Source organism: Elephantulus edwardii, unplaced genomic scaffold (assembly GCF_000299155.1).
Source record: "Elephantulus edwardii isolate Elephantulus edwardi_28Jun2011 unplaced genomic scaffold, EleEdw1.0 scaffold00097, whole genome shotgun sequence".
In the NCBI taxonomy this organism is placed as follows: domain Eukaryota; kingdom Metazoa; phylum Chordata; class Mammalia; order Macroscelidea; family Macroscelididae; genus Elephantulus; species Elephantulus edwardii.
Window position 1 is genome coordinate 1667171 of NW_006399847.1, and position 12657 is coordinate 1679827.

Sequence of the window (12657 nt, forward strand, 5' to 3'; positions counted from 1 at the left end):
AGGCCCCGCCCCGCGTGCGGACTGCCGGGTACCAGCCCCGCCTCCCCGCTCCTCTTCCCTCCAAGTCGAGAGGCCCCACCCCGTCTCCTGTTTCCCTCCAGGCAGCGAGGCCCCGCACCCCGCGCGGCCTGCTGGGTCGCCCCGCCCCGTCTCTCCGCCCCCGGAGCGCGGCGCGTCCTCCTTGCTCTGGTGCCTCACTCCTCCGCGGCGCTGAGCCAGGCAGCTGCGCTCGTTTGTGTGGGCTGCGGCGGCGTCAGGACTCGGTCGGGAGGAGCGCGCTGCGCGTCCTCGCCCTCCAGGCCACGGAAGTGACGTGCTCTCGGGCCCCAGCGCGTTTGAATCGGTTCCCGGGTGATCCTCGCGCCGCCTCTGCCGCCGAGGAGGGAGTTGCGCTCGCGCGGGCCGAGGCCTGGAGCCGCGGCGGGCGCTAGGCGGCGGGCGCTCGTTCGCTTGGCTCGCGCCTCGGCTCAGGGCACCGTAGCGGACGGCGTCCAGACCACTGTCCATTCTCCTTTTCCCCAATATGGCAGCGACGGGCAGTAGCGGGCCCGGCGGCTCCTCGTCGGGCGCCCGGGCCGCCGCCGGCGGGAGCGACGGCTCCAGGACAGTGTACTTGTTCGACCGGCGCGAAAAGGAGTCGGAGCTGGGGGAGCGGGCGCTGCAGGTCGGCGAGGGCTCGGACTACGCGGGCTTCCGCGCCAGTGTGTGTCAGGTGAGGACGTGGGCGGCCGAGGGATGTGCGGGGCGTCGGGTGGGAGGTGACGGGAGGCCCGAGTGGTACTTGCCGGCCATAAACCTGTCACCCGGGTCTCTCCCCGCGGCCTGGCCCCCGCAGCGCCGCACCCCGGCTTCTCCCTCGTTTCCGCCGAGCCGGGGAGGGCGGACAGGGCGCAGGACGCAGAGAGCGGCGGCTCACCGACTTCTCTCGCGCCCCCTGCGCGGGCCCTCCGCCCACGGCCTCGCACTTCCAGTTCAGTGGGTGTGCACTTGTGCACTTGGTCCTCCGGCGGGGACATCTACGCCTCTGCCTCTCGGCTAACTTTTCAAAAAGCGTCGAGTTCTCTCCCGAGCCGCTGGTATGAGTGTTGGCGATGGTTGCAAGTTGTGCTCCAGGTTCGTGAAATGATGTTGTAATTTCCCGGGTCGTGCTGTCAAGCGTGCGAGGCAGGGACCTTACAGAGAGACAACTGTGTGAGGCGAAGCGACGCTCGTTTTCAGCAGTAACCCTCGGGATGGCCTGCCCACGGGTCACTGTGCATCTCTAAAGAACGTGTATGCGTGCGGCGTGGTTGGCTGAAGGAAGAAATGCGTGTGTGTGGAGACCTGCTTTCAACCTTAAAGTGTTTCCTACGTGAGAAGTATTGATGCCTGAACTGCCTCGTATGTAGTATGAAGAAAGGAAGTTGTCATGTTTCACCACTTGACTAGCTTTTTAAACTCTGAGGAGCAATTCGCATCCAAGGAAAAAAGAATCTTCTTGAAACAGTTTATTTTGGTTCTGCCGCGTGTGTGGTTTTGCTTTGAGCGAGCTGATTGGTTTAGGAGTATTCAAGAGAAATGATTAAAAGTAGCAGCATCAGGGGAGTGATAGAATGAAAGAGATTCGAAAGCAAGGACTTTTGTTATGGTCACAGCTATATTTTCAGTTCTAGAGTTGTGCCTGACACTTAGTTCAAAACAGAAATGAATGAAGGTAAATGAATGAAGACCTTAATTTTTATTAACTCTGAAGTTCTTTTGCCTGAATGTGGTAGATTCTCACCTGGTTTTTTAAAAAACAGAATACAGCAATACTCATTTTTGTTCTTGTTAAATGGTTTTCTTTAAAATCATCTCACTGAAAGGTCTTTAATTGATGTTGTTGTTGTTGTGTGCCCTCGAGTCATTTGCGACTCATAGTGACCCTGTGTACAACATCCCTAAACCCTGCTCTAGCCTGTGCCAATCGCGCTGCCTCTGACACACCCATCCTGATTACCCCAGTCACTGAATCAATCCACCTCATAGAGGGTCTTCCCCCTTGCTCAGTCCCTCCATCCTCCCAAGTGTGATGTCCCTCTCCAAGGACCTGTCCCTCCTTGCAACATGCCCAAAGTATGTCAGATGAAGCCCCAGAATTCTTGCCTCCAAGGAGTAGCTTGGTTTAACCCTCTGCAGGATGAATCTTGTTTGTTTTCTTGGCAGTCCATGGTACATTCAGTACTCTTCTCCAGCACCACAGCTCAAAGGCATCAATTCTCCTTCTGACCTCCCTAGTCATTGTCCAACTCTCTGATGCATAACAAGTGATTGGGAAGACCAAAGCCTGTATCAGGCGCACCTTACTCTCCAGAGAGACACCGTTGCTCTTGAGTACTTTAGAGAGGTCATTAACAGCAGACTTTCCTATCGCAATACGTTTTTTGATTTCCTGACTGCTGGTGCCAAGAGTGTTGATTGTGGAGGCGAGCAACTGAAGCTGTGAACAATCTCAATCTCTTTGCCATCCATCCTGATGCTACCATTTGGTCCAGTGGTGAGAATCTTTGTCTTCTTGACATTGAGCCTCAGTCCATACTGAAGGCTGCAGTCCTTGACCCTCGGTTTCAGCAAGCAGGGTTGTGTAATCTGCATAACGCAGATTGTTAATAGATCTTCCACCAATCCTGATGCCACAATTCTCCTCATAGAGCCCAGCCTCCTGGATGATCTGCTCTGCATACAGGTTGAAAAGGTATGGAGACAGGATACATCCCTGGTGTACACCCTTCACTATTTTGAACCATGCAGTGTACTGACGACTGTCTCCTGGTCCAAGTATAAGTTTCACATTAGCACAATTAAATGTTCTGGGATTCCCATTCTTCCCAGAGTCAGCCACAGTTTGTTATGATCCACACAGTCAAACGCCTTTGCATAATCAATGAAACACAGATAGACATTCTTCTGGTATTCCCTGCTTTCAGCTAAGATCCATCTAACAGGTACAATATCCCTACTACAACGACCCCTTCTAAACCCAGCCTGGACTTCTGGCAATTCTCTACTGATGTGCTGCTCCAGTCGTTTTTGGATAATCTTCAGTAGAATCTTGCTTGCATGTGAAATCAATGATATTGTTCTCTAGTTTCTACACTCTGTTGGGTCACTCTTCTTTGGAATGGGAACAAATATAGATCTCTTCTAGTCATTTGGCCAAGTGGTTGTTCTCCAGATTTCTTGGCAGAGCAGAACATAAACCAGTTCAGTTACTACATACATAATTTAGAGGTGTGACATTCTTCAAGTTGTGTGGTCATTCTCACCTTCCTTTTCAAACTGCCTCTTGTATAAACTCATTGCACTGAGCTTTGGAGTTACTGTCTCCAGTTTGCTCTCATATGGGTTGTTCTTTTAAAAAGCACAATGCTCAGAGCAGACATTTACTAGTTAAGCTAAACTGTAATTAAGTTTTCAAAAATCTTTAAGATGCATTTACTGTTTAAGGTTTGTAAATTATTTCAGTGCAACAGATAGCTTTTGGAGGTCACTGGCGAGCCTCACTGGCTCTAGAAATTCTGGAATCCTTGAGAATTTGCAGTTGTGTCATGATTTCCCCCCCCCTTTTTGTCAGGATTCTATACATTATTTAATAGTAATATTCAGTGATGATAGCAGGATTTCGTTTTTTCTGGTCTTCTGGCAAAGGGGACAGCTGTTCATAGAGGCCATTAGCCACATAATCCATGCCATCTTCCTCTTCTTTACTCTTCTTTTCCTCCAAATGGATAGACACCAGTTGTACTTTGATTGCTTCAAATATTTTAGCCCTAGGCACTGTGCAGCAATCTAGGAGAAAGAACAGAAGCACCCAACACAAGATGAGGCCAATTAACTGTGCCTGAACCAGATCCCATGATGTATCTGGTTGTACCGAAGCAGCTGCTCTCTTTTGTTGTTGTGGAAAATATATCTGTAACATAACATTTGCAAATTGAACTTTTTACAAGTATACATTTATAAGTCAATTAAAGGAATCAATAATTTAACCATAACACTTGATCATTATGACAATAAACAGAAATCTAATGTTCTATAAGGAAAACCTGTACTTAGCCCAAGAGGTTGTTGTGCAGCTAGAGCAAAGGAACATTACATGCTTTAACATTAGGAAAGGTGTGCATCCTTTTTCCATACCTATTCAATCTGTATGCTGAACAAATTTAGAAGCTGGACTCTGAAGAAGAAGGTGGCATCAGGATTGGAGGAAGACTCTTCAATAACTTTGCTATGCAGGTGACACAACCTTGCTTGCTGAAAAGGAGGAGGAGTTGAAGCACTTGTTGCAGAAGAAATGCAGCCTTCAATGTGGATTACATCTCAGTGTCAGGAAAACAAAAATATTCACCACTGGGCCAATAGGCAACATCCTAATAGGTGGAGAAATGGTTGAAACTGTCAACTGTCAATGAAATCATCTTCCCTGGATCCTCAGTCAATACACTTTGTATTGACTTATCAGTCGGGACTGGGAAAATCTGTAGTCAGGGACCTCCTGAAATTATTGAAGAGCTATGATGTTAGTTTGAGGACTAAAGTGTGCCTGATTCAGACCATGAACTTTTCAGTCAGTTGATGTGCATCTGAGAGTGGTACAGTAAATAAGGATGACAGAAGAATTGATGCCTTTGCATTGTGGTGGTGGAGAAAGAGTACTGAATATCCAATGGACTGCCAAAAGAACAAACAGATATGTCTTAGAGAAAGTACAACTAGAATGCTCTTGGAGACAGAGACAATGAAACTTCTTCACACATAATTTGGTCATGATGTTAGAAGGTGCTTATGCTTGGGCAAGGATATCATACTTTGAAAGGTGAAGAAGGGTCAGTGAAGGAGAGAAAGACCCTCAACCAGATGGATTGACACAGTGACTGTTGCAGTGGACAGAGATGGTGATGATGGCACATGTTAGGCCAGGATTAGATGTGTTATTCATAGGGCTACTATGAGTCAGATTTGACAGCACCTAACAGAAGTAGTCAAGAATTGCTACAGTTATTGATAAGTGTCATTGAGTTGAATACCTTGAATTGCCATTATGAACAGCTGATTTGAAACCTGTATTGTCCTGTGCCATCCTTATAATCTCTGACACATTTTCACTCATTGCTGAAGTCACTATGTCTACCTTGCTTTCCTTTCACTGACCCTCCATCTTTTCAAATATAATGTCCCTTTCCAAGGAATAGCCTCATCAAGCTATATGTTCAAAGTACAGAAGACAAAGCTTCATCATCTTTCCCCCCAAAGAGTACTCTGGCTGTAATATATTGCAGAAGACCCCTTTAAAGTACTCAAGAACGAGAATACTATGTCCAACAACATAAACAATAAGTGTCTCTTTTTTCCTTCCTCCTGCACTGTGGACATGTAACTGACCCTCTAGCAGGTTTTCAGAGGGATATAAATGCATAGGAGATTGCCCATCTTTCTCCCATGGATTTGAACTGCGTACCTTAGGTTGCCAGTGCAACTCCTTATTACTAGGCCACCAGATAAACTTTAGTCTGTATACATTTGCATGCTCTTGACTATTTAAAAAAAAAAAGATTAGTAATACAGTATTTGCTTTTTTGCACCTGGCCTATTTTACTTCACAGTGTTTTCAGGTTCCATCTCTGTTGTGTGTATTAGGATATCATTATATTTCTGGATGAATTGATTTTTATGTACATACCACTCTTGGTCTATCTGATCAGCTGTTTGACACTGAGAAGAATGGAAGTTTCTGAGCCCTTAATTATGTTCATGCAAAACCTCCATTAGGAAGCTGTGGTGTGTGAACAGAACAAGAGAACAAGACATGATTTAAAATTAAGAAGGGAGTACATTAGGATTGTATTCTCTATATCAATCTGTATGCTGAGCAAATTATTCGAGAAGTTGGACTCTATGAAGAGGAATACAGCATCAGGATTTGAAGGAGACTCCTCAATAACCTGCATCATGCAGATGACACAACTGTGCCTGCTGAAAGTAAGGAAGACTTGAAACACTTGTTGCAGAAGATAAAGGAGTGCAGCCTTCAATATGGATTGCATCTCATTGTCAAGAAAACAAAGAGCCTTACCACTGGACCAATAGACATCGTCCATCATGATGGATAGAGAAGAGATTGAAACTGTCAGCTGATCATCTTACTTGGATTCACAGTTAATGCCCTTGGTATAGGCAGTCAGGAAACAAGAAGATGCATTGCACTAGGAAAGTCTGCAGTCAGGGACCTCACTAAATTATTGAAGAGTAATGTCATTTGAGGACTAAGGTGCGTTTGATTTAGTGGTTTTTCCGATCACTTGCTGTGTATCTGAGAGCTGGACACTGAATAAAGATGACAGAATAAAGAATTGATGCCTTTGAGCTGTGATGTTGGAGAAGAGCGTTGAAAATTTCCATGGACAATCAAAAGAACAAACAAATACATCTTGGAGAGGGTGCAGGCATAGTGTTTTGAGGCAGTTACATCCTTCAGGCATGTTGTTAGGAAGAGCTATTCCTTGGAGAGGGACATTATGCTGGGAAGAGTGGATGGTTGGTGAAGGAAATGAAGGCCCTGGACCAGGTGGATTGACATGGTGACTGCCACAATGAGGTCTAGTGTGTCATTGTGAAGATGGCACATCCTTTGCCTTGTGGCTATTATTATGTTAAAACTGTAGTGATTATTGGTGGACAAGTCTCTGAGCTTCAGTTTTCAAGACTTGTGAATATGTATTTAGTGAGTCATTGAGTAGTTTTAGTTTTTTTGTATTCATGTAAGCAGTGGAAGGCAGCTCTTGTGGCCTGGAGGGTAAGCTGTTTTGCTGCCAACCCAGTGGTAAATGGTTTAAATCCACCAGTTGTTCTCAGGGAGGAATACGGCTAAATCTGCTCCTGTGTGATTTACAGTCTCTGAAAACCCACTGGATAAGCAAGTGTATCTGTTACATACTGTTGAGTAGGAACCAAACAGTAGAGCCTCTCTAGTGGTTATATCTTGCACTCCAGAAGGTTTTCACAGAACTTAAATTGCACGCATCAGCCAGAGAGACTATGTTGCTCCTGCTAGTATGTCTAAGAATTTTTAAAAAGCAAACAAACTAAACCCCAAAAACTTCTATAAATATTTATATGTAGAGACAGTAGAACCTGAATCCACTGCTGATACTAAAAAAAAAAAACAAAACAAAAAAACAAAACCCTAAAAAACACAGCACCAGAAACAAACAAAACCCCACCTCAAACAGAACTGACTCATAGCTTACCCTCCAGTGGATCAGCTCAAACAGATAGTAAATGTTAAGTTAGAATTAAAACTGAAGGCTCGGGTATTATTCTGTTGGACTGCTCTGCTTCAAATGAAGTTTTTTTGATTTGTTTTGCTATAAGAAACAGATTTGTTCTACCTTTTAAATTTCAATTAAAAATCCAAGATGATTATTTTCCTTGATAAATGAATTTTCTCTTTTAACTCACATTTTCTGCTAGAGGAGGTGAAGAGTTAAATTGGATTAGATGAAAGAAAAGGAAAACTTAAGTTTTTATTAAAACCGCCACTCCTGTGTCACTTTATTGCACTGTAATGGTTTATATGTAACATGCTGTAAGCCTTGCTAAGAGTGTTTCATACTGATCTAAAGGATCACTGGTGGATGGATTTCAACAGAGCTTCCAAACTAAGACATTTTAGGGAAAAGGACTGCTGAGCTATGTCTGAAAAAAATTGGCCATTGACAGTCCAAGGCACAGCTGTGGAACATTGTAAAATACTGTAAAATTAGCCTCTCAGGTTGTAAGGCACTCTTAAATAAGATTGGAAGAGCTGACTCCTCAGAGTATATTGGATCTTAATGACATGGATAGAGTGAAAAGCATTCAAGACTTTCACTTGCTCATATAGCACAACTCAAGATGGGAAGGAACAGCTGCAGATGTCAGTAATCAGAAAATGGGATGTATGAAGGTAAAACTAGGAAAACCTGGAAGTAATGAAAAAAATGAAATAGAATATATAAAGATTGAGATTTTAGGCATTTATGAGCTGAAATGTACAGGTATGTCCATTCGGAATTGGTTAATGCCATCTACTCAGCTTGTGAGTGCCCTCAAGTCCACTACAAGTCTTTGTGACCCCGTGAACCTGGTCATCAGAACCTGGTCATATCTGTGCCATCCTCATGATCTCCTACATTGACCACACTGTTAAAGCTGCTCTGTCAGTCCATCTTGTTGAGAGCCTTGCTCTCTTTCCCTTACCCCTCCAACTTTCCCAGCATGGTTGTCTTTTTTTTGGTATGATAGCATACCAAAGTATGTAAGGTGAAATTTCACCATCCTTCTATGGAACAAACTACTTGTTGCTTTTCCTTCAAGATAGACTTACTTGGATATTTAATAATTTTCACCAACAACACAATTTAAAGGCATTGATGATTATTTTGCCATCCTGATTCATTATCTGGTTTTCACATGAAAATATCCTGAGTTGGATCAGGTGTACTTTCATCTTTAAACTGACATGCGTTCTCTTTAGCATTTTAGAGAGGTACTTGCCAGCAGATTTTCCCAATTCTCTACATGTTTCTTTAATTTCTTGACTGCTGCTACCATGGGTAGACCAGAAGTCATCTTGAAAACATTCAAGAACTAGATCTAATTACAGATCTGTAAGTGAAGAGATAATATATTCCTGCAAAGAAGACAAGTTAGTACAACTGTTAGTTAGATTTACATTCTATGCTATTCCTGTTCATTTATGAGGAGTCTGAACCAACTCATAGCCGAGCCTCTATTGGGTTTCTGAGGCTGTAAATCACATGGAAGGTGATTGCTCATCTTTCTCCTGTGGAGTGGCTTTTAGAGTCATACTACCAGAGCTAGCATAGCGGAGTCAGAGCTCATACCAGTTGAAATTAATTTTATTTCCATCACCTCTACCTTCCAGAGTCTGAAATTGAGAAACCATGCATTCGAAGTGTATTGATAATTATGACTGGAATACAAGGAAGGATTGGCTGTTGGGAAATAATAGCTGCATGGTAAAAAAGATGTTAGAGAAGACCAGAGATTTTGCAGCAACATAAACAATTGTACATGTTGACCTTGCTAGCTGGTAAATGCAATAATAAAAGGGTGGCATCTTTGGAAAAGACGCTGGAGAAATTAATTTGTATTCATGAAAACAAGGCCAGGGACCACTAATTGCTTCTATGAAATTCATGTGGAAACTGAGGGAAATGAAAACAAGTCCATAAGAGCCAAAATACTCCTATAAATATATCCCACCTAAATTTAGAGAACATTATAAGAATAGGTAGACAACATATGCTAAGAAACAAAAGGTAAATTTAAAAATACAGGAAAGAAAAAACTAAAATAGGTGTCAGAAGAGACAGTAAATTTGCTCTTGAAGTTCAAAGAATTAAAATGAATAGAACAAATTATGCTGTAAAAGAGTTCAACAGAAGGTTTTAAAAGATAGCTTGAGAAAAAGTGTTAGTAATGAACTCTTCAGAGATAGGTAGTTAGAGAACCATAAGACTGAAGAACTAATTTAAGTCTCAGGTTGCAATATTGAAGGATTCTGTGAATAAAACACTGAACAATTCATGTCGCATAAAAAGAAGAATATACAAAGTCATCATACCAAAAAAAAAAAAATTGGTCAGTGTTCACCACTTCAGGAGGTGTAGCATCTGATTAAGAAGCAGTGGTACTCATGAAACAAGTCCAGGCTGCTGAAAGTCATTGGCAGAAACCAGGAATGAATGGAATTCCAGTTGAGATACTTCAGCAAACAGATACAGTACTGAAAACACTGTTTATTCCAAGAAATTTGGAAGATGGTTTCTGCCTAAGTCGAAAAGATCTTTATTTGTGTACATTCTCAATAAAGATGGTATAGCAGAATAAGAAAGTTATTGGTTAATAGCTTGGATATCACACGCAAAGAAAATTTTATTGAAAATAAGTTTTAAAACTGTTGCAAAGTATGTTGATAGGAACTACCAGATATTCAAACTGTTCAACAGAAAACATTTAACAAGGAATATCACTTGATGGCAGATGGATCTTGACTGAAAGCAGAAAATATCAGAAAGTTGTATGTTGTGTTTATTGACTGTGCAAAGGCATTCAACTGTGTAAATCATAACAAATTATTAGATAACATTAAAAATAATAGGAATTCTTGGGGGAGCTCTGGTGGCCTAGTGGCAAGAAGCTGTGCTGCAATCCTGAATGTGTGCCGTTCGAATCCACCAGATTAGATGCACCAGATGCACAGCTGAAGAAGGATGGGCAGTCTCCTCCTTTGTCAGTCAGATCTGACTCGATGGCACACAACAAGGAAAAAAAGGAAAAAATAATAGGAATTCCAGAAAACTGGTTATATAGAACCTGTACACAGACCAAGAGGAGGCCATCTTTAAAACAAAACAAAGGACTATTACTTGGTTTGAAGTCAGTTAAGGTATGTGTCAGGATTGTTTCCTTTCATCATACCTTATCTGTCCATATCAGAACTGTGACTTTGGAGAATAGTGCTGAATGTCCAAAAGAAAAAAGGACTAGAATGCTCCTTGGAGGCAAAAATGAAACTTTGTCTCAGATACTCTGGTTATGTTGCTGGGAGAGATTATTCCTTGGCGAGAGAAGGACGTCATGCTTGGGAAGGTGGAGGGTTGATGAAGGTGAAGGGGAAGAATACCCTCAACCAGGTGGATTGACACTGTGACTGCAATCATTGGCTTGAATGTGTCAGATTGTGAGGATGGCACAGGATAGAACAAGGTTCAGATCTATTGTTCATAGGGTTGCTATGAGTTATACTTGAGTCATCGGCATCTAACAGCAACAGTCTGTATAGTGTGCAAATAATTTGAGACATAGGACTATCAGGATTGGAGTAATAACCTGCAATGTACAGATGACACAGTCTTCGGTATGGATTACACTGTAATACTAAGCTGTAACTCTTTAACAGCTAGACAATATATAACATTAATTGAAAAAAAGATAGATGTCACAAATTGCATTTAGCTTGGATCCCCAGTCAGCACCCATGGAAGAAGCAGTGAAGTCAGAAGGTATTGCATTGGGCATATCTGCGACAGGGACTTCTTTTAAGTTTTCAGTTGCATGATTTGCATGTGAAACTTGTACAGTAAATGAAGAAGACTGAAGGCACCTAAGGATAATTTATAAAAGAAATTTTCCTGCAAGACCACCACAGCATTGTAACAATGTGGCAAAAGTCACATATACTAACTGACCAAATAGCATTTTAAAAACATAATGGGGGAAACATAGGAACAGAATCATAATGGACTTTAATTAGAAACTATTGGAAAAGAAATGTTAATACGATAAATGTCTACTTAGTATAACAGATTTGAGAAATTTAAAATACCTAAATACTTCATGAACACTGTCACCAATTATTAAACTACTTCCTTTTCTTTCAGCAGAGTAGAAAATAGCTAATTTCTTCTTAAAAGTTAGGTTTTATCTTGTCTTTTGATTTGGGGTGGCCCATGTCATGTGTTTCATTTTTCATTAGGATTCTTTTCATGCCAAACTAGAATAAATTGTGAATAAAATATTCAATCTCATTTTAAGTTACTAAATTCATATTTAATGAAAAAAGAATCTCCTTTCAAAAAGATCATTCAATTATTCCCCTCAATTTGTATAACCTTGACGTATATACAGTTGTCTGTATATGAAAAACTGAATTAAGTCTAGGAAGTACTGAAATTTATTGTAGGAAGTGTTAATTAAATATAGGAAGTAGTGAAACTGTAATTGTAATACAGATTTACCTGATTCCGTAGTTGGTGGGTTTGTTTGTGTATCTTGCATGCACATTTTAACTCCCTACATTCTTTACTAAAGTGTTCATTTTCCTTGTAGAGGAAGATGCAGAATATTTTTTAAGCCATTTGCTAAATTTAAAGTTTTTGTAGCAACAGAAAATATTAACCCAAGAAGACCCTTGATGAGATGGATTGATTCAATGACTGGGGTAATGGGGGTAGGTGTGTCAGAGACAGTAAGATTGGCACAGGATAGAGCAAGTTTTAGGGTTTTTGTACATAGGATCACTATGAGTCACAGACGACTCAATGGCACATACATAACAACACCACCACCAGTATCTCTCAAAACTGAAGATTTGTTTTTTGAAGAATGCTCACATTGTTGAAAGGGGAGCTTTCATAAAAAGAAGGCAATGGAAAAGAAAATATAGAAACAGCCTCTGTTGCTGTTGCCATTGAGTTAATTCCAACTCATTAAGACTGTAGGTCAGAGTGGAACTGTTCTATAGTTTCCTGGCTTGTAGGCTTAATCTTTTACAGGTGTAGATGACAAAGTCTTTTCTCCCCTGGTGTAGATGATGGTTTTGAAATGCTTATCTTTCTTTCAGTTAGTAGCTGAATGTTTCAGTTATTGCGATGAATGACTGCCAGAGAAACTGTTGTTGTGAGTGCTGTTGAGTATGACATATAGCAGGCCTATGAACAGCATATCTGAACCCTGTCCTATCTTGTCCCATCTTCATTATCTCTGACATATTTGACCTCAGTCCTGCAGTCACTAGATCAGTCCATCTCATTGGAAGGTTGCCTTCTCTTTCTCTGACCCCCTGCCTTTCCA

General features: G+C 41.7%; 1 protein-coding gene across 1 annotated transcript in view; it reads left to right on the forward strand.

Moving 5' to 3' along the window:
- Positions 1-523: 523 nt before the first annotated feature.
- Positions 524-12657, forward strand: part of SMCHD1 (structural maintenance of chromosomes flexible hinge domain containing 1) — a 166750-nt gene continuing 154616 nt past the window's right edge. Inside the window, exon 1 of the mRNA XM_006891422.1 lies at positions 524-712. Coding sequence (XP_006891484.1) covers positions 524-712 — 189 coding nt within the window. The remainder of the gene's footprint in view (positions 713-12657) is intronic.